Here is a 21489-nt window from a genome sequence, read left to right as displayed (position 1 = left end):
ATAGTAGCATTCAATTTTACAATTTCCTCCACCCTTGTTCTGTCTGCCTCATTAATCATCATTAGCCTAAATGAGAGCATTCATGTTAAACAGCACGCTTGTGTTGTTCCAACCACACTATACCCAAAGTAGAATAAATGTTCACTGATCTACGCGCTGTGACATGACTTTCATGGACAGAAACACACTCACACACACACACGCCTGTCTCTGTAGCATACCTCTCTTTGTTTTGATTGCTCTTCTATCAATGAGATTGACTGCGCTATAGAGGTCTTTTATCCGCTACATGCTTCAGTGCAGCTAATGATGGACAACAGTGCCTAACAATAGTGACAATGTAAATATTTCCCGAGAAACAGAATAAGTAGCATACTCATTAAATTAGATTTTAATAACCTTTACAATAGCAGTAGCCTAATAGCCTATTGTATTATGAGCACGAGACATTTCCCTTAATCCTCTTTCCACTCTTATTGTAGCCTATTGTGTTTTTATACAGTTATTTGAGGCAGCGAGCTTTCTTTGTTTACAAACAGACAGTCAATTGACTCCATGTCACTATTAGTTTTAATTATGCGCCTGCTGCGAGTCTGATAAAAGAGCACAATATTGTTTGCACAGTATGGCACTAACACTTTATATAGTATAATAGGTAGGCTAATTCATAATTCATATGAGATACGAGCCTTGTTTTCAACTTACTGATCAATTTATCTGATGAGCTTAATCCTAGACCGTCATAGGCTATCACTTCATATTTTATTTTATTCCAAAGGAGTTTAGCCGGCAGATGGTTCAGTGATGTGTGGTCCAGTCTGTTCCGATCTTATTGCAATGTTATTTCAAGCGTCGGTGATCACTGGAGGCCCAGCCTCTAGTCAGTCTTGTATATTCGACTCCTAATCTGCTCGGGACATCTCGCCCTCTTCACCGGACTTCTCATGTCACGCTGATGTGTATTAGATACTCCCCCCCCCCCCCATCTCTCTCTATATAAACCTTAGAAATGCCACAAAGCAACAATGTGTGCTGCATACAACCAGGCGAATGCAATAATTGTGAAGAAAACGTTTTGAAATGGTTTAGAACAATATATTTACTTCCATTAAATAAAACACAATAGTTTATTTTTGGGATGTTGAAAAACGAAACAAAAATTCCGTACCAAATATTATACACAGAGCAAAAACCAAGTTCATTTCGCAGAAACATTTGCGTATTATTACCCAGGGTTGCTATTCTAGATCTATATTCACACAGATATTTAATAATAAATTTATGATATCACACACGACTGGTGCGTTTAGTATGTACATTCCCTTGATCGCAAGCAAGACATGATTCCTGTACGTTTTCCACATGCTGTGTTAAACTGAATTCTCGAAAATGCTTAAGAGTTACAGCTTTCGCCTCTACAAATTGGAGATGATATTAAGATATATGTATACAGCCTATATACAACCTTTCAGTCAATTACTGTCCAAAAATTGAAACGTCAAAATAAATGAGATTTTTTTTTTTTTTTTTTTTTTTTTTTTTTTTACATTCTGGTATCCTAAACTCTTCACTGGCTTGTGTGCACTTGCTAGTGTAGAGAACAAATCTTATTAGAAATGGCGCGTTTGCCTTCCGTTCCCGCTTGACATTCCATCACAGGATTGGACGCGTTTCAGTGGTTTATTCTTCTAGTGCCCTTGAAACAAAAAGTGTAGTCTCTCGTTCCTGGGATTCGGGATTGTAAATTCTACAATCGTCCCTTACACGGGTCTATCCACTGCGTACTGGCAGGCGCTGAGATTGGAGGCCGGGTTCTGCACGCTCGCGTATCCAAAACTCGAGTGCTGCTTGGCTTTCAGTCTCAGACTGGCAAGACTGGAGTTACAAGTGTCCCGGTAAACATAAGGAGGTGTCGGTGGGGCGTAAGGGCACGCCGACGTGGGAACCCCCGAATTTAGAGAAGGGTTGCTGAGGTTATTCAAGTTATTGAGGCTGTTTAAGCTTGATCCGGGTACACCGGTGACAGCAGACGGAACCATACCGGAGGACATGCTCATTGAGGAGATGGAGTTAGGTGGGGAGAACATGGTCTGAGACGACAGCGGATTGACGTTCATGGAATTGAAAAAGGGGAAGCTTTTGGTAGACAGAGAGGCCGACGTGAGCCCCTTTGCAGCCCAGTTGTTGTACGTATAGCTGGGATACATGTCATCGTAGGGCTGCATAAGTCCGTTGAACTGAGGGCCGAAACCGTTTTTACACAGCTCGGCCTGTTGGTTCCTCTCCCTTTTTCTCCATTTTGCCCGTCGATTCTTGAACCACACCTGCAACAAATGTAGTAAATAATTTACATTTATAATTAGCCTACATACATAGTTAATTCTTATCTAAAATTATGAAAGTGACGATTAACCGATAGGCTATTAGGTTTCAGAACTGCTATCACCATCAGGCATTAGAACAACGTGAATTAACCACTGCTACACGGTTTGTTTTTGGTAGATAAATGGTATGAGTGGTGGTGGCAACCTCAGTTTGGTTCACTAATTAAGTCGCTTTTTTTATCAGTCACCCGGAATCTTGTCTGATCCCGGGAATCCCAATACACATCCATCCATTCTTATAGCGGTCAATGGCCGCCCGACGCTTCAAATGTGTATTCTCCCTAAGCAGGCGGAGACAAACTAACCTTAAGTATCTACTACACGAGAATGACAATCACAAAATACAAGCTTTACACCTCTTAAAAAGCGACTGTGTGACTCCATTAAGGTCATCGTTAGGGTGTCACTTGTGTTGATTGCAAACAATTCGACTCGCCCATAATTAGCCTCTCACCAAACAGTGACAGGTTTTAAATGATTAAATAAAGTCGTGTTCAGCTCAGCATGTAACTAATAATAACGTCACGAAATTTTATCAACGAGTAGCCTAGGCTAGCGCCTGTAATTAAATAGCCTATAAAATAGGTCTAGACTTTATGAACAAATTAGTTTAAATATGCCTACAGGATATTAACGATTCTAATAAGGGAGCATAAAGTGTAATGATTGGCTAAATATTATTTTCAGAATTTATATTATTTCAAGTGGACCTATTATAAGCGTGAACTAAAATTACTTAGCCTACCTTTTATTCAGTATAGGCAAGGCTATTTAAAATATTGAATTTAAACCGTGAATTGTGGATTTGTTTCGAAAAATCAAGTCTTCATTTTTTAGGGCTAGACTAGCCTATATATTAACATTTTAGTTCAATGCCATTTCACTTATCAAACTTACCCTGACTCTGGCCTCTGTTAAATTAGTCCAAACGGCGATCTCCTCTCTAGTGGACATGTCCGGATAGCGATTCCGCTGAAAAGTGGCTTCCAGTTCCTGGAGCTGTTGGCTAGTAAAATGCGTTCGTTGCCGCCTCTGTCTCTTCTTTTTCGATGGGTCATCAGTCGTATCTTCGTTTTTACTCTGTCCCTTCTCTTTCTCTGCAATGCAAAATAATACAGTATTTTAAATAATTATTTAATTTAAGAGGAACCAGCTTCAGGCTTTTTGACACATTGGAGAAGTCTGCGTGAGGGAGACAAATCTCTAATTCCGTTTTATTGAATTGAAAATATTTCACATCATGGTTACATATCAAAGTAAGTTCCCTGGTAACAACATAACGGGCAAAATGTAATCAATGATGTTCCGTAACTAATTTTCTTATGAATCGCTGATATTTAACATCCTATTCTGGCAACAGTTACGATAAAAGAGGCTCAAATGAAAATGCTCTTAAATCAAGATTTAGAAAATATTTTAACGACAATGAACGCAATATGTCTTTTTCACCATACGAAAAAAGAAATAGCCTATTAGAGTTGGGGAATGTCTGCGGTATTCTTTACAAAATTGCCACAGTGCAAACATTTGTGAAAAGCCCACCTTTTTTACACACACAATTTAAGTAAATAAAGTCCTGTCAAAGGGCATGACTTATTTAGCCTACCTCAATAGCCCTAGGAATCAACTAACTGCCAGTTCCATGTCTTGATATTTGCATGCCTCACACTATAACCGGCTCTGTTTTAACGCTCAAAGTAGTTTTAAACAGTTTCTTTCCAAAGGCAGCACCTCATGATAACTGACACCAATACCGAAAACGCTCCAGTTAAACATATCTTCAGAGGACCAGGGCTTACCTACGGACTCTGGACTGGAGGTGTCTGAAACCGTGTGCACCTCCAGCCTATGTTTCGAGTCCACAGACCGCTGAAGCGGTTGCAGACTAGAGGCCATCGCAAGCGGCGCGTGTTTGCTCCCGGTAATGTGGTGATGGTGGTCCAAACTCAACGGATCCTTCATAGAGGTCATGGACAATACAAGCGTTTTACGGAGGGTTCGCAAGCAGCTATTACTTCCTCAGCGAAGATCACAAATCGTACATACAAAATAAATAAATAAAAACATTGAATGTGTCCTGTAGTGAAGTATCGGCAAGCGTTGTCAGTGCTCCTTTCCAAATTAAACCACTCAAAAGCGACACTCCAGAAACGGCTTTAAATCGCTAAAATAAACCCAGTGCTAAAGAAAGTTAAAGTTAAAGTTTTTTTTCTTTCGACTGGGTAAAAGGATAGTTTCAGCCCAGAGCTACAAGGAGAGCCGGAGTGACAGGGACAGGTATGTGATATTATATCCACTTGCATACACACACTCTCTTGCACATCACAGCGCTCGCTCTTCATTTCAGCTGTCCCTCTATCCGTCCAACCGAGCTGCTCTATGCGTCGTGACGTCACCACAACTCCGCCCACAATCTGACGGAACATTAGACCCTATACATGAGAGCTTGTATGGCCAACCGACTAAGAAACGGCCCTATTAGAAATGAGAAAATGCAGCCTGTGCAGTTCAAGATGCTTTCCACTCTCCAAAAGCATGTAAATAGCATAAAGAGAGACTGCATTCAGTGACTTCAGAGAAGGCAAAATGTGTCAAAGAACAGAGTCCCAGAGTCATTGCACACCTGGCGCTCAAAACGCGATGTTTCAACCTTTCCTCTGCAGGTATTATCAGAAAACATCGTCTTATTCGCGTTTTTACTCAAGTCTGTCAAATTAAAACATAATCTCCTTAGCAAATGACACAAAAAAATAAGAAAACGTTGGCCTAGTTTTCATGGCGCTCTAGATAGAAGATGCTCATCATGAAAGTTCCACTGACACGTTAATTGGACGATTCTTCGCCACAGTGAGTTGACAGGGTATCAAAGACCTCGTTAAATTCATTGGTAACGAACAGTATAGGCCTATCTCAGTCCTGCTCAATAATGGCTTTAAATTGTAAATGATAATTATATGCTTATAAAATAATTAGAAATATCAGATAGGCTAATTTGATTTAGGGACTAAAGCACTTTGGCGAGATATATTTGTGCGCCTCGGGCCCGTACTTCGAGAGAATCTGATAAGACGCCTATTTGCCTAAGAATTTTAATTGTGCGCTTTTAATGACTTCAAGCTTCTTCACCTTGTTGTCTCAAGTTATTTTTAAACTTTATTACAACTAATTGCATTATTTTAATAAAACTAAAACTTTATTTCTTAGCCCTAATTCATGTTAAATTATTCTCCATTTGTCAAATAAATTATACAATTATCAGGGGATAAGTTTTTTTTGATGAGAGAAAAAGTGGTTAGATTTCTTCTAGAATTCTGATGATATTTTATTTGTCATTCAAAGGAAAATATCAAATGTTTAATATAAACCATAGAAACTAACAAGCGACCAACCCGATATAATTAAAGCAGTTGATTACAGCATTCATAATTATGAACATAAAAAAATAAATAAGGCAATTAGTAAACTAATGATAGCTACCTTTTTGCTTCCCTGCTTGTCCTGTAAAATCACGCGAAACGTCGAACATCAGCCATAGGGTTAAAAAAACGGGGAAAAAAGAAAAGGCAGTCAGGTGCTTAAGAAAATGACTCGACCAACTCCATCAATGACTGATTCAGCTCACGCTCTACTGGATATTCATTTATGCCATAATATATGAACCTGGACCCGACAAATCTTGTAATTACAGGTCTTTTTGCATGATGATGTGACCTCGTGTTCAACGAATTTGCGCTCAGACACTGCGTATTATTAAAAGCCGTGTTTCGGTCTGTTGTCTCACATGCCATTCAGTTTTATTTTCTTAATTTCTTGAAGCTGCTTCCATTGTGGGGAAAATGTGTAGGCCTATATTCAGGTGATTTTGATTAATTATAGCCTAAGTAGCCTAGCTAAATCACTCTTTTTATTACTTAGATCAAATTTGACTACTATCTAAAAACACAAACCATTACAGAAATATCATTATTATTCTGGACCTCAAATAGACTAAAATATAATATGAAGAATGATAGGTTATACGCACAGAAATTTTAATTGTGCGCATTGAAATTCCATAGGCAAAAGTTGCAGAGTTCGATTCTTGTTAAACGCACTGATAGCTGGACTGGATTGTTGCTCTGTATTTATTCTGGACCCTCAAAATTCTTCAGAGCGCTCTCACTGCCTGCTGTGGATTATTGGCCATGGCGCACCGCAGAGCCATTAATTACCAATTCAGTCAATATGAGGGAGACGACAAAGCCTTTTCCATAGGATTAAGAGGACATTAGATTCTTCCATTAGTATATTCCTCCTCACGAGGAGGCTTTCATTACACATTTACTTTTCCCCCGAGTCTATCTAACAAGCGCTGCATATATTACTGCACAGGAGACGAGATTGTCGGTAATCAAGTCGCGCGAATGTCTTTTCCCTCTTACTTTGCTGTTTGCATTTTTATGCACTTTCTCCTTTTATCTTTTCTCTGCTGAAACTGCATCGGTTCTTATAGCCTATCATACCATACCATAGCCAATGGGAAATGGCAAACTAATGCGCCTAAATAAGTGTTGTGGTTGCTTTAATTAGCTTAATTAAGATGCCAGATGATATAGAAACCCGCCATTAAGTATCAGCCTGTAGGCCTACAGTTTAACAGCTTTAATTTAATTTGTCTAAGTTTCTTTTAGAATTGTCCTTGTGCGGCAAATTATAGCCTACAGATAGCCTATGGAGAAAATGGTTCAATGGATATTTTTTGGCGTTTAATACATGCGTCTATCAGACTGAATGGTAGGCTATATATTACCTATATCAATTTTTTTTATTTTGAATCTTGTAAGAGATATACATAGCCTATATCTCTTAACATAATTTCATTGAGAACGCACTTGATAACCTAACTACATTCGACGAATCAGATCAGTATTAGGCCTATTTTATTTTATTTTTTTAATTCAAGATATTTTAGAAACCATAAATCTCTAAAATTAGACCGAATTTGGATGTATAATTATCAATTGCCAGTCAGGAGCTGCTACGGGTTATCTTACCCGTGTATGATACTGTCCTACCACCAGATGTCCATCTTTGACTACAAACGTTTAACGGCACTGCGTTCCCTATTACCAATAATACGTCAAACACCAGCAAAGGTGTTTTACTCACACTTTACTTTTACATAGAGCCGTTTTTATACCTGCGATGTTTTAAAGGTCAGACAATGTTGAGGTGTTTTTGTTAAACAAATGAAATGTAGGCTATTAATGAATCCAGACCTTCTCTGGAGACCTAACAATGAGGGTGGCTCGTCGTTCAAGATCATCTTACCTAATTGAGCACAGGTTGATGCAAGTTTGCGGCAGTGGGAGTCCATTTGATAGATTACTTTGAGCACCTGTGAAAAAAGAGAAACGGTAATTTATTATTTTATAATATATATGTATAATGTTTATATTATATCAGGAATGATAATGTGTGTCGGCCAAATTCAGTTTGAGTGTGTTTAGCTTTTACACGTCCATCACTTAATACAGCTATCTGACCTGACGGGCCACTGATATACTTCAAATCTATTGTAATATATTGGATGGTTCCTGTCTGTAATTGGATGTGCACATTCCTCATAATTTGTTTTGAAATCCCTTAGCGCTTGCTCGAGTCCCTCCTAATTAAGACTCTTGTCTCCAAACGCACACATGAAAACAACGCACAAAGAGAGAGAGACAGTGCACCGTGTGTCGGTGAGAGAAAGAGAGCAGTTTGAGCGCACGAAGTTGAGTGATTCCGCGGTAAAATCAGAGGATTAGTCTCTGATTGAGATGTCTGTCGGTTGGATATTACAAAATTCATTATCGTAGCTCTATACTAACCCGATATGAAGTAACACAGATGGGCCTTTATTAGCCCAGGCTTCAGTTGTTTGCTTATGATAATTTCAGTCTGAAATTTGCATGCAATCCTGCTGTTAACCGTTTTCCCTCTCCATTTTTCTCTCTCCGAATGCAACGCTTTACTTTAGCCCTCCCCTTATATCACCTGCATGCCTCGCAGTCGCATCTGTGCCTTTAGTCAAAGGCTTGAGACTCTGGAAATTAAATTTGTGAGCGTTTCTTTGTATAAGTGCTGAGTAGGCCTAATATGCTAATATCCTAATGTGATGGTGAAAGTCATCTAGCTAAATACTATTTTGAGATTATAGCACAAAGTAAGTGTTTCTAAATAATTGTCTAAATTATTTACCATTCTAAGTGTGATTCGTAAGTGTGAAATGACCAAGTAAAGTTGTTTCTTTCGTTCTTCTGAGTCGGTAGGCTACAGGGCACCCGTTCCGTTTTACGTATTTCTACTCTTTTACGTTTTGTTGTTTTGTTTTGTTCCATAAACCTGCATTTTATACAAATGTCATGTTAAATATGTAGCCTACTCTGGCAAGGTAATTTTCAAACTGGAAAAGATAAGATAGACACACACGACAGTGAATACGATTAGGCTATCATTTAGGCTACATCAATGCAAATTTGGAAAAAAATATGTTTACAAAACTTTTTGTAATGCATTTCTTTTTTATAATTTCAGTTTAAATTAAAATTTAAATGTAAATGTAAAACAGTTTACACTTACAAAAACAGAGCAAACTTCTATAACTCATGGATATTATTACTATTATTTGTTCCAATGATTAATTGGGATTTATTTTTTAAATTGGTGATATTGTTTTCAGTTAATATGAATAAAAACATAATAAACGTAGGCCTAGTCTACGCTTAAAAATATTAATAAGGTGATTTACTTTAGTGTTGCTTGTGTGTGTTTTTTTAAAAGCGAAACTTGATTTACACAATTAAACAAAATGAAAATACTGTATTAGTTTACATAAATATTTAACCATAAGACAAGAGCTTCTGATCTTCAAAAAATTAACTGGTTTGTATCTGCATAAATGTAAATTTTATTACCGAATATTATAAATAGCCTAACAATAATAATCAATTTTTTAATAATCCTTTAATTCTTAAAATTCTTAATTTAGTTATCTAATTAATCGCAAATATTAATACAAAAATGAATCATTTTTGGAAAGTTGCTACGATAGGCTATTTAAAAAATAATTAAAAACCGTACGCTAGCCTAGGCTATATAAAGTTTGTTTGCTAGTTTTGAAAGCAAATTTCGTTAGCATGATTTATTTCTGCTGATAAAAACCCATAATACATGTCTTAATGTAAATTACACGCTTTAACTATAAAGTTGTCCTTGTCCCGTTTGCCTCACAGTGTTAACGATATATTATTATCAACTGCAAAGTCAAGGTGAGACCTGCCAGAGCATCACTTATCATGCCTCTCCATCTAACTACACTAAAGCTGAAGTTCACCCATGGCTTGCAACCCTGAGGTGGAACGAATTCCTTCACTTGCATTGTCTCACATTCAAGATAGGGTGTCATGTGCTCTTACCAGTGGTTGTAGAAAAGCGGCGCTTTGCTGCCGTGCCAGTCTTGATTTTCTTTTTAAATAAAAAAATGATAAATTCCACACCTCCGAACAAGTTTATCTTTGTCCTTGATGATGTCCGTGTACATAAACTGTTGCTACAAGGTCCAAAAGGAACGTAACCTCTTCTTCCCCAATGATTAGGGATATTTCTGGGTTCTTTCAAAGAACACGAAAACAGACATATGTTACCTTAAACCCAGAGTGTCTTAAGCTACAAACTATTAAGTTGCTTTAGCAACTCATATTTTCTGCAGAGCCTCCACGACCGCAACTTTTTTCCGCACAAAGACGCAGAGAGTGGTGCATTTCCCCCCCTCTCACGAGCTTTGACTGTCAGCGCGTGGGCGTGAGTGAGAGTTTGTGTGTATAAGCGCGTGCGTGTGCATGCGTGCCACAGTGGGTGTGTTTGTATGCACAACCAACGCGTAGAGTGTGTGTAAGGGGTGAACTTTGTGATGCGAAACGGTAGGCTAAATTAGATAACAAATCAGCCATTAAAACACGGTAATAGGCTACGTTAATTCAACGAACAATGTCAACCCGATGAACGCTAAAACTGTCATGGCTAAATATGAATCAAATCAAGATTTTTTATTTATTTTAAATTGCTGAAAAAAAAATGGGTAAATGCATGTTATGGAGCAGCAGAAATACAAATGCAGACTGACATTTTAGAAATCCAAAAATGTTTAAATGAACATGCCTATGCTAAACTAGTTTAAAGCTTTTTTTTTTCTACTGTTATTTATTTATTTATTTAGTTGTGTGTGTGTGAGAGAGCCTATAGCCTATGTATATGTATATATATATTGTTGTCATCAAATGCTATTGTTTGGCTATTTTTAATTATTGTATTTGGACTATACTTCAGCTATAGCCTATATAGGGTAGATCAGGTAATCACCTAAGACTTCGTTTTTACAAAAGTGAGAAGGCCTATTTGCTGATGAGATGCTATTATCCGCTAACAATAAATTGAGTTTGATTAGCTTTTTTTGTAATACAATGCTATAATTTAAAATAGCATACTAACTTCTGTTGAAAAGTGTGTGTGCTTAAACAGTTTCGGACAGGTTTAAATGAAGTGAACAGCTGGCTTGAATGCAAACGATCTTTAAAAATCCGCGTGCACCGGACTGGTTTCCATCTGCATCTCACGCGAGCATAGCAGACCGGACGAAGGTTTCACGCGCATAATCCGTTTTTTACATTGTGGGTCATACACCCATTACGCGAGTAATTAATGCGCTCGGCCATGGGGGAATTCCCAAGCCTGTGTTGGAATACTCTCTCTTTCACAGCGTTAATAGGCCTGTGAGCCTAAAAATGACATGCATGTTTATCTATAATTCTGCACACTGATGTTTATTATCTACAATTATCCCGTAGGTGTTACAAATATAGCCTACTATATCAAACAAAATCTGTCAATGAGCATCTTTTAGTTTGTTGCTAATAAAATCAAGTAGCCTAGATCCCATCTATAACCACCCCTCATCCTCCGTAACTATATGCAAAGTGTATTTAAATTGTTGCTTCAAAATCCTAAAATACCACAGGCCTATAGCTATTTGATCATTTTCCAATAATTTGTTAAAGCTATTTTGTAATTGTTTAATACGACTTAATAACGAAAATTGTTTAGTTACCACAGTCCTCATTTCCGTAAATCTGCCTTTTTTTTGTTACAATTATAATCAAAATGGTTCCACAAAAAGACGTTTTCGTTAGAAAAAAAACTAACATTTGTTGTAATTTTAAAGACCACAGATATCTGGCGAACCATAGCCCATAGTAATAACTTTTTTTAATCGTGTGTAGGCTATACCTTATACAGGTAAGAACATTGATTTGAGGGTTCTGATCTAAACCTAAGGTGCAATTAAAGATTGTATTCATATTTTGTGATCGAGTGAATGTCGATCACATCCATCTCATCCCAACAGCGGTTCCGTGGAGAGCGATGCGTCCTTACATCGTTCGTTCTTACCTTCATCTGGGAGCAGCTGGAGCCTTCTGCTTTCTCACGCTGAAAAAGCCTTGCAAAGGAATGCCCAAAGTTCAGAAAAAGGGGTCGCTCGAAGATCTTCATGCCTCGGGGGCAGACCGGCGGCTTCTTTTCATTTCTGCCTCGTTATCGATTCGCTGTTGTCATCTTCGGCGTCGTAAAGGACACTTGAAAGAATATCGCAGAGGGCTCTAATGTGTGGGCTGAAATGACCCGAGCAAAACTCCGTTCAAAGACTTCACGAGCACACACACCTGATAATACACTGATGTGGTGCATCATTTTTAATTGATAATATAACGAGATGCATAGCCTAAGTCGAGGTCAATATAAAGGTGAACTTTTGTTTGCATGCTTTAATTGTCCAATAGATGGTACATGCACCAGACAATAGTTAACTTCTGAAACTGGATCAGTAAAGGTGATGCAGTGCATGAAGCTATTTTCAGCTTTTGGTTCTGGACTAGTTTGCATGGATGATTTTTGTCTTGTCACAGTATCTTGTTTATCTTAGTAACACAATATAAGATACCTGACAGAATATTTCTCATGCCGTCATAAAACAGCTATTTTACTAAAATGAAATTGTCTTTGCTTTCAACATATTTCTTGGTACAGTGCAACGATTTGACTAATACTGGCAAAAGGCAGAAGGTGTGAAAGATCTATTTCTATCACAGTTTAGACCCCCTGACATGCTGGGTAATTGCTTCAGCATAACAAATTATTTTTTGCTTTTGTTCAGTTTGGATCATTAAGGGTGAACTGAGTTTCACACAAGGAATCAATTAAATATGACTTAGTATGTCAGGCTGTGGGCACAAGAAATAATTGTATGTTTCATTATGATACTATTCAATACACAAGAAGCTCTGTTTGCTCAACTAGAAAACTGCTGTAGTTTGACAGATTATTGATGTTACCCAGATTATAATCACAGTGCTGCTTCATAGATTATATTCAAACAATTACCGTAAACAGGGGTTGTCACACACTACTGTCTTCACACAGTTTTTATGATATTTCCAGTGTTGCTTGTCAAAGTAGTGCAGACAAAACCACAAACTATTAAACAAATAAATGTATACTGCTAATATGTTAGACCAGCAGTATTACCATGACAGGAGACTTTATTGTAGGTGTAAATTCTTTATGATGGCTATACTTTTTATCAGTGAGGAAGATAGACCTGGAGGGGAGCAATGGAAAAGTGCCGGATGAGGGAAATAAAGAAAAGGGGAAACGGCGAGCATCGAACATCTCAAGACATTGTGAATTTCCATTTTTGATTTGTAAGATGATCTGATATGCTCAAGAGCCCTTCACTAGCATGCTGGCTGTTTTAACAACAGTTCTTGAATGGCTAAAAAGGATTTCAAAACTAGCATCCAGAGCGTGAGAATATTCTGGAACACGTACAATGCCATTGCATACATATGCACTGTGGTTAACATTTACTGTCATGACCAGGCCTATGAAGGACAAATATGGCATGCAGTAGTCAGTACCTACACACACACACACACACACACACACACACACACACACACACACACACACACACACACACACACACACACACACACACACACACACACACACACACACACACACACCACATTGAGCCCAACAACGCTGTAGTATATATTTAAAAAACACTCAACTGTTTGTCTTGGGACGATATGGTATTAACATCTCATTTACCATAGCAAAAACTTTCACTGATGTAATGTGGTTTTAAATGTTAAATGATTTAATATCTTCTAGTTTATTGCAATGGAAAAGGCAGCTTTACTTCAGGTTAAACCATCTTCCCATTTTGTATGTTTTTTTTTGTTTTTTTTACAAACCATATATATATTAATTATAATATATTAACTTTTTTTGTAGAAAATATATATGTAAGCACACAGTGTTAATTACCGATGCAGGGGGACCAATAAACAGCTGGAGTGAGTGAGCGAGTGAGTGGTTAGTTGTGGTGATGCCCCTGGGTTGCCGGAGGGAAAATTGTCCAAGAATGAAATTGAGGTAATGAGACAAACATGATGGACGCCAGCACTCGGTCATCAGCAAAAGAGATCAGATGGTTGCTGAACCATTGACAACAACTGCTCAGGTGCGCCTCAATCCTCCACTAGAGTCAGCTTAGTGTTTAATTAGTCCACTGTGGCCGAGAGAGACGGACAGATAGAGGGAGACATACAGTGAAAAGAAAAGGTCATATTATCAATTTTGACAATGCAAGCATCTTTTGTGCTTTTATCTTGATGCTGAGAATATTATGTTATGTTGCGTTCATTCTGGCGCCTCCAGAGGTACTTTGACACACAAATCAGCTCAGATTTACTATTTGGTTGTGCGTTAATCCTCGGGTGAGACACTGTGTGAGTGTTTGTGTATGAAGGGTAGAGAGACAGTCTCTTTGTGGGGGGTTGCTTAATCCAGTCCCTATGTGAAACTGTTGACATTTGTGCCTTTTTTTCTTCATTATGTGCCTGTGCCTGTTTTCTGCTGGATTAGCCCCAAATCTCCTATGCAACACATCCAGCATGCCACAACTTTAACTTCATCAATAATGGATGAAGAGATTGTAATCTGAAATCATCAAAGAAAGTGTGAGAGGGGGACAGTTGCTCTCCAACGGTGCAGTTTTTATTTCAAGTCTACCTCTAAATTGACGATAGCGACTACAATCATTTCTTTGGGCTGGGTAGTTTTTGCCGATCGATACTTGCAATATATGGCAGTGGAAGTGGCTGTGGACGATGCTGTGGATGGCAGGAGGGAGAGTGGGGTGTGTGTTCATGTTTGTCAGAGTGTGTATCTTCCCTGTGTGTGCTGTACTGTTTCACATTGATTGTGTTTACTCAAGCTTCTCATTGCTGCCTATTACTGGAGACAGGAAGACACGCCCTGTCCTGATGCGAGGATAAAGGAGATTAACACACACACACACACAACACACACACACACACACACACACACACACACACACACACACACACACACACACACACACACACACACACACACACACACACACACACACACACACACACACACACACACACACACACACACACACACACACAGTCACTTTACTTTAATATAATGACACATCCGTGATTTATGTCCTAAAGATTTCTGTTTTGTCAAATGTTCACTACTGTCACCGAAATTAACAGTTCAAGTTTTAATAAATGACCCAAGAGCTAAATAAAGAGGCTGGTGTGATGTTCATATGTATTGTTTGTGGTCTGTTTGACTGTATGAGTTGAATAGTTTATAGTTTTACAAAGTTTTTGACTTTAGAAAATACACAATGATTTTATTTCATATGAGCCTACTGTCATGAGACAAATGTTGACGTGTAGCCTATGTGTCATCATGTGATAATCGGACCACCAACATCCACCATTCTTGATAAATGCTGCAAATGCTATTTATAATAACTACATTTTATCTCTGTTTCACCTAAAGCACTAAAAGGAAGTAAAAATTAAGAGAGAGAGAGGGAAAAAAACAAAATGTTTGTTCTCCCTATTGAATCTTCAGTTTTGAGGACGTGTGGGTCATAAGTTGAAATAATTTGGGGAATTTAAGAAAACGATAATATTACATCTGGAGTACAGAAAGTAAAATATAGTAATACATTAACATATCTTAGTATTAAAATATGGTTACTTAGAATGGCATATGCACTTTCCTATCCTTTAATGAAATAAATAGGAAATTTGTACACCACTACAGTTCAAATGTTTGGGGTCAGCATGATTTTTTTTCTTTTTATTAGCAAAACAATACATTAAATTTAGCAAAAGTGGTATTTATAATATATAACTTTTATATTTATAAAGTTACAAAACAGTTTTTGGGACTTTTTAACCATTTATTAAGAATCTTGAAATAAAATTTCATATTTTCTACAAAAATATTAAGTAGCACAATTGTTTTAAACATTGATATTTTAATCAAATTTTAATTAAGCCTTGGTGAGCATAATAGACTTCTTTAAAAAACATTACAACATCTTACCAACTTATTTCTTATATAGTTATTTCAGCTCATTTAATTTCTAGTGGAAATAGGATAATTTTATGTTGTTTATGATGAAAAAGCCTGCCAATGCTCCCATCTAGTCACACACATACAATAATACACAAATTGCAGAAACATCACAAATAAATATGCACAGGAATCACATCTACTTTTAAAAATATGAATATCACTAATTTACCAAACCCAAATTTGACCAAGCCTGTGTTATTTTCTTTGGACAAAGACCCATATGTATAAAGTATCTCAGAGTAAGACACTGTAACTCTAAGATGCTTAGTACAAATAAGCATCGGTCGCTAAGATTAGATGAGGTTGTGATGATTCCACAAGGCTCCTGTACCTCAGCCATCAAAGCCACTTTAGTGTGGATCAAAGCCTTTGTGCTGGTGCATGGGTGCGTGTGTTGTGTGTGCGAGAGAGAGCTAAAGTCCCGTTCATTTCAGCAGAGGCCAGGGTTAAGCATCATTCAGACTTTAATCTAGCATGGCCTGCTCCTCTGAGCCTGTTCATTGTTGGTATGATGTTTCACTCACAAGCATCACTGCAATGCGTTTGAAGTATCTGACCCACTTATGTGCTTGTAGTTGAATTGTTTTTGACTTTGCTTAATGGTGGAAGGATGTTTCAATAACATTGGATATATGTATGCATATTTGGATCATATACTAGGTCCAACAGATGAGCAAAACATCAAAATCACTGCAAATTTACCTTATGATCTTTTCATCTTTATTGGCTCTTAGATAACTGCATCGCAACCAGCTTGAAAACTCTCAAAGCCACTATAAATATCTGAACCAAAGAAGTTCCCTTTCTTGCGCTGCATCGTATGACGACACTTTGGGGAACACCTTCAGCGTGACAGTGCCTGAAGCATGTGTGCAACTAGTCCAATTCTGATTGGTGCAGCGTCACCCCGTGACATGTGACGTGTGTAAAAAGGAGCAGCCGTAGTGTGGAGATCCTGAAAGAGGCCGTTCTCTCTTTTTCGACTATCGAGGCCCATGGTGCGTAATTACGCTTCAATCGTGGGGCTCAAAGAGAACTATGGGATGATGCCCAAGGTGGAAGAGACATTAGCAGCTTATCTATCCCCTAACGCTGCGCCATCTCTCAATGCCCCGTCATTGCCCTTCAAGCCATGCCGTAAAACATTTTCGCAGGCAAGGTGTATGTGGTGGAAGGCGGGCGGGTGCTTGCTTGCATACAGTGGCCATCTTGCAAGCATACCTGGACGAGGGTGAAGGCGTGGGGCCCGACGCAGTTCTTTACTGTGTCTGTCCACTGATTTATCTCTCCGTGCCACCAAGGAGACGGCCCTCTCCTGAGAAGGAGCAAGTCACATCTGCTCCTTCGCAATCCCTTAGGAAATCGACTTGTCAACCCCGCCGCTCACAGCGCTTTGGGGCACATCGGTTTCCAACAAACCCAAACCTCAATGTCCAGTGTCCACCCGATAACACTGCAGCCATGAGGGGTTCGCTCTCCCTAGGGAGGCCTGTAGAAATTAGATTTGGTCAAACCCTGCCATGAATTCAGGCATCGAGTCTATTACTCCAAACATACCCTGGGTCAGCCTCTAGAAACTGATCCCTCCAGTAAACTACCTATATCTCAATGGGTCATACGTACAGTTCACAAGGGGTACAGACTCCAGTTTGGGTCTCGTCCACCAAAGTTCAATGGGGTTTTACCTACAGTGGTAGGCCCCTACCAGGCATAGGTTATGAAACTGGAGGTTCAATCTCCACTGAAGAAGGAGGCCATTGAACGCATTCCTCCCCCAGATAGAAATACCGGGTTCTACAGCTGGTACTTCATAGTTCCAAAGAAGGATGACGGTTTGCCTCATATTATAGATCTTTGTCAGCTGAACTGCTCTCTGAGGAGATTCAAATTGCTGAGATGCTGACGATTCCTCTTATCGTGAACCAAATCAAGTCAATCTAAAAGATGCTTACTTTAGTATCTCCTTCCTTCCACAACACGGGAAGTTCCTTAGGTTCACTGTGCACTTTTACGAAATGTATGGATGCAGCTCTGGCCCCTCTCAGACTCCAGGGCATTCGGATTCTCAACTACATCAGGCGATTGCCTGATATTAGCTCATTCTCAGCAAATGGCGGCAAGGCATCGAGATGTCGTGCTCGACCACATGAAGCTCTTAATAGAACTAAAAGTATGCTTACTCCAGTCCAAAGGACAACCTTTCTGAGAGTCGGTTACGATGCGGGCACAGATGTCTCTTGCACATATCAAGTCAATTCTGGGCTCATGGCAGCTGGGTCCACCATGATAGCTTTTGGCCTGCTGTACATGAGACCTTTGCAGTGATGGCTCAGGACCTTCTCACGCAGGCTGGAGGCACAATATATCACCCCTGGTTGGAGATGTGGAAACTGTGGGTCTGGCCCCTGAGGGGGGATCAGCTCCTAAATGCAAGTCTCTCAGCTGAGGTTGTAGAGACCATTCTAAATTCTAGAGCTCCCTCCATGAGGAAACTGTATGCCTTAAAGTGGAGAGTCTTCATTCTATGGTGCAGAAGGCATCTGTTGGACCCAGTTAACTGCTCAGTGGCTTCAGTGCTGGAGTTCCTTCAAGACGTTTTTCTGCCGGTCTTTCCCATTACACTTAAGGTGTACGTGGAGGCCATAGCTGCCTTCCCTGGGGAAACACCCCCTTGTAACTATTCTCCTTCGTGGTTCTCTGAGGATGGCTCAGATTAGAGTCCCGGCACCAGTCAGAATTGGACTAGTTGCACACATGCTTCAGGCGCAGTCAAGCTGAAAGTGTCATCATACGACGCAGGGTCTTATTCCCTTCTCAAGGAACCATGGTTACATGCGTAACCTGAGATGTTTTTCTTAACATAAAAGCTGCTCGCTAAAGACACAAGCTTGTTGGCAGAATGTATTTACGTTTAGTAGAATGGTCCTGTCTAAGTTTAAACATTGCAATTATTCATGTCAGTGTATTGCTCCGACACAAAAGGGAAACACAAAATACTCCTCTACTTCTCAACATTGCTTGAGTTTTTGTTTAAATATCTCTTATGATGGCTACAAACAAAATAGCTAATAATATTGTACTGAATCTCATATACATAATTATTCACTTTAATGTGGGTAGTTGACATGAAATACTTTTGGGGAGTTAACAGTGGTGTGACATGCTGTATTAAAACTATTTTAAACAGCATTTTACTAATTTTCATCACAGGAAATGTTCATTATATTATAGGTTTCCCTATAATCTTCATCACAGTGGAGGGCAATCATCAAAGATCTAAAAAAGTTAGTCACACCAGTGTCATTTAATGAACGGCATATGCATTGAAAGTTTATTACTGTAATGCATGGAGGGCGACAGGCATCATAAATTCCATTTTGACTGTCTGTGATTTGTTGAGTGCTACATAGTTCTGAATAAATGCCTAATGGGCCGAGCTTAAGCGTTATCATAATTTACTTTGATGGCAGGTGCTGACCTCGTAAATTTTGCTTAAAATAAAATGTTTCCAAGAGGTCTTGATGGCACCTTGCTCTCCCGCATGGTAAGTAACCCCTGGTATGTACCAAATGCAGCCAAACATCAGGGGGCTTTCCAAAGTTGGAATACAAACTCTCCCTATGAATTCATTCCCTAGAGTAAGTTTTCAGTTGTTTTTAACTTTTTAAGCTTGTTTATCTGGAAACAGCAACAGCATGTGTTATATTTAAAGGCCTACTTGTACAAAACCGGGTGCAGGCATTTGTACTGGCTTCCTGGAGTTACATCACCATTATCATTTTAACAGCGAGTCTTGTTTGATTATTTATATATATATATATAAATAATATATATAAAGAAAGCGCACGCACACGTACGCACGCATTGCACATAGCTTATTATTTCAAATGCATTTTTAAAATACTACAATTGAAAAATGTATATATTATATATAAAATTCATCCCGTCAAAGTGACTAGTAGGAGTTACTGCGTATATGACATATGATATATAAATGTGGCAGTGACAGTCAAATTATAGAAATTATATAATTTAAAAAAATTTATTTTTATTTTCTCATCCTTGATCTTTCAAAGCAATAACGGGACATTCTATGAATAAAGAGCACTGTTGCTCAGTTCAAAGGCACATCTGCCTTCCCTAAGTGCTCTGGAGAACTTTGCCAAGCATAGCTTCTCTCTTATTGGTGTATAGCAATACAACGCTCAAGGCTACTTTGAGTGTTCAGTTTGCTCCTTGTGTGTGGCAATACCTCAATGTGAGTTGTCACGCCACTTCTTGGCTAACAGGAAGAGTTCTGCTTCTGTCCAAGTGCCCTTCAAAGATTAAAGATGTAATTCAAGGTGTGTGGAACCGCACATACCAAACGTGTCTTTTTGTCTTTGGCGGTAAAGTTACAAGGACAAAAGCCTGTCTGATTGCGTGCCCCGTAACATCACACACATGCTTATATATAGTGATTTGCTAAAGGGCATTAAGACTTATCACCTTCTCAAAGGCTCTCGAAAGCTTCACCCGTGCAGTTGCTTTAGCCAAAATTCAGCTTCATCAAATTAGGCATTAATTCTCTCTGTTTTAGGTCCATCTGTGTAGAAAATGACTTCATTTTGCATGACTGGAAGAGGGTGAGAGGTTTTGGCTCTGACCACAGTCACCCCCAGTGGGACTTTCTCATGTGTCCGTTCTCTTGTGTGATTAATAGGTACCCTGACAAAAAAGAAATTTCATTATTGCCATTATTTGTTCTTATTGCCTTGCATTCCTGTGCCGTGACTCTGTACAGCAGACAAGCCTTTGAAATCACCTTGTGTATCTTGATAGAGTTATCTGGACTCTGACAATGAGGGGTATTTGAGAGGAGGATGCTCTGTGATATTTCTGGCCTCGTCTTGCTGTGCTTCTATTGCAGATGAATAGCTCTCAAATGATTTTATAAGGGAGGGGGAAAGTCTAATTTTCTACGTTTTTTTTTAAACGTATGTGCTTAGGAATTATTATTTTGTGTTCATTTTGGTTTCATATAGTTTTGAAAAACATTTATGCAATTTTCAAGAAAAGATAAAGTTAATGACACCAAAAATGTGGTGTAACTTTCAGGTAAAAAGTAGTAACTCGTTGTCCTTATACCTTTAGTAGATGTGAGTGTACACATCTTAACAATAATTTAAAAAACAAAATATAAAAAAAATACGTTATACAAGGTGCTTAACTTTGTTTAACTAATCATCAATTATTAATTTAGAAATGTCATTACTGTTTATTTAGTTTACATGACATGACATTTGATAACAAACAAACCCCTAATCCTACCCAAGGGTTTTCAGTGCGTAGCATATGCAAAAATTATTTTTGGCGTATAAATGGTACGAGAAATAACATTCGTGGTATAGATACGCACTTTCATTAGATCGTGTTGAATTATCTTATAATTTAGGAAACTTGTTGACCTCAACCGAGTCATGAGGGTCTTTAGGCATCAGGGGTCCATCTGTGGTATTATAATATGAATGGCATTTCGATCTATTTTTGAATAAATTGATAGATAAAA

At 38.5% G+C, this 21489-nt stretch overlaps 1 protein-coding gene and 1 long non-coding RNA gene across 4 annotated transcripts in view; one reads left to right on the top strand and one right to left on the bottom strand.

Annotated features, from left to right (window-relative positions):
- LOC307007998 overlaps window positions 1-21489 on the top strand; it is a 132749-nt gene that overhangs the window by 35906 nt on the left and 75354 nt on the right. The window lies entirely within an intron of this gene.
- On the bottom strand, window positions 1078-10228 carry pitx2 (paired-like homeodomain 2). Of its 3 annotated transcripts, XM_079630132.1 has the most exons (5): window positions 9824-10228; window positions 7695-7761; window positions 5862-5882; window positions 3282-3481; window positions 1078-2324 (listed from the first exon to the last, which is right to left on the bottom strand). In XM_079630132.1, the coding sequence occupies exons 2-5, from the start codon at window positions 7738-7740 to the stop codon at window positions 1761-1763; spliced, it is 831 nt and encodes a 276-aa protein (XP_079486258.1). In that variant the 5' UTR covers window positions 7741-7761; window positions 9824-10228; the 3' UTR covers window positions 1078-1760. The 3 variants fall into 3 exon arrangements, with proteins under 3 accessions (XP_079486258.1, XP_079486259.1, XP_079486257.1); XM_079630133.1 differs by lacking the exon at window positions 5862-5882 and having other exon boundaries at window positions 9824-10204; XM_079630131.1 differs by lacking the exons at window positions 5862-5882; window positions 7695-7761; window positions 9824-10228 and adding an exon at window positions 4184-4733.

Source organism: Phoxinus phoxinus (assembly GCF_949152265.1).
Source record: "Phoxinus phoxinus genome assembly, chromosome: 12".
Lineage (NCBI taxonomy): Eukaryota > Metazoa > Chordata > Actinopteri > Cypriniformes > Leuciscidae > Phoxinus > Phoxinus phoxinus.
The sequence above is the reverse complement of the archived record's forward strand: the minus strand, read 5'-3'. Positions and strand labels throughout refer to the sequence as shown.

Excerpts from the sequence above, each read along its gene's own strand:
- pitx2 (XM_079630131.1), bottom strand. The coding sequence starts at position 4,355 with ATGACCTCTATGAAGGATCCGTTGAGTTTGGACCACCATCACCACATT. Across the intron at positions 3,482-4,183 it reads CTCCAGTCCAGAGTCCGTAG|AGAAAGAGAAGGGACAGAGT; the intron begins GTAAGCCCTGGT and ends TTTGCATTGCAG. Across the intron at positions 2,325-3,281 it reads TAACAGAGGCCAGAGTCAGG|GTGTGGTTCAAGAATCGACG; the intron begins GTAAGTTTGATA and ends CATTTGTTGCAG.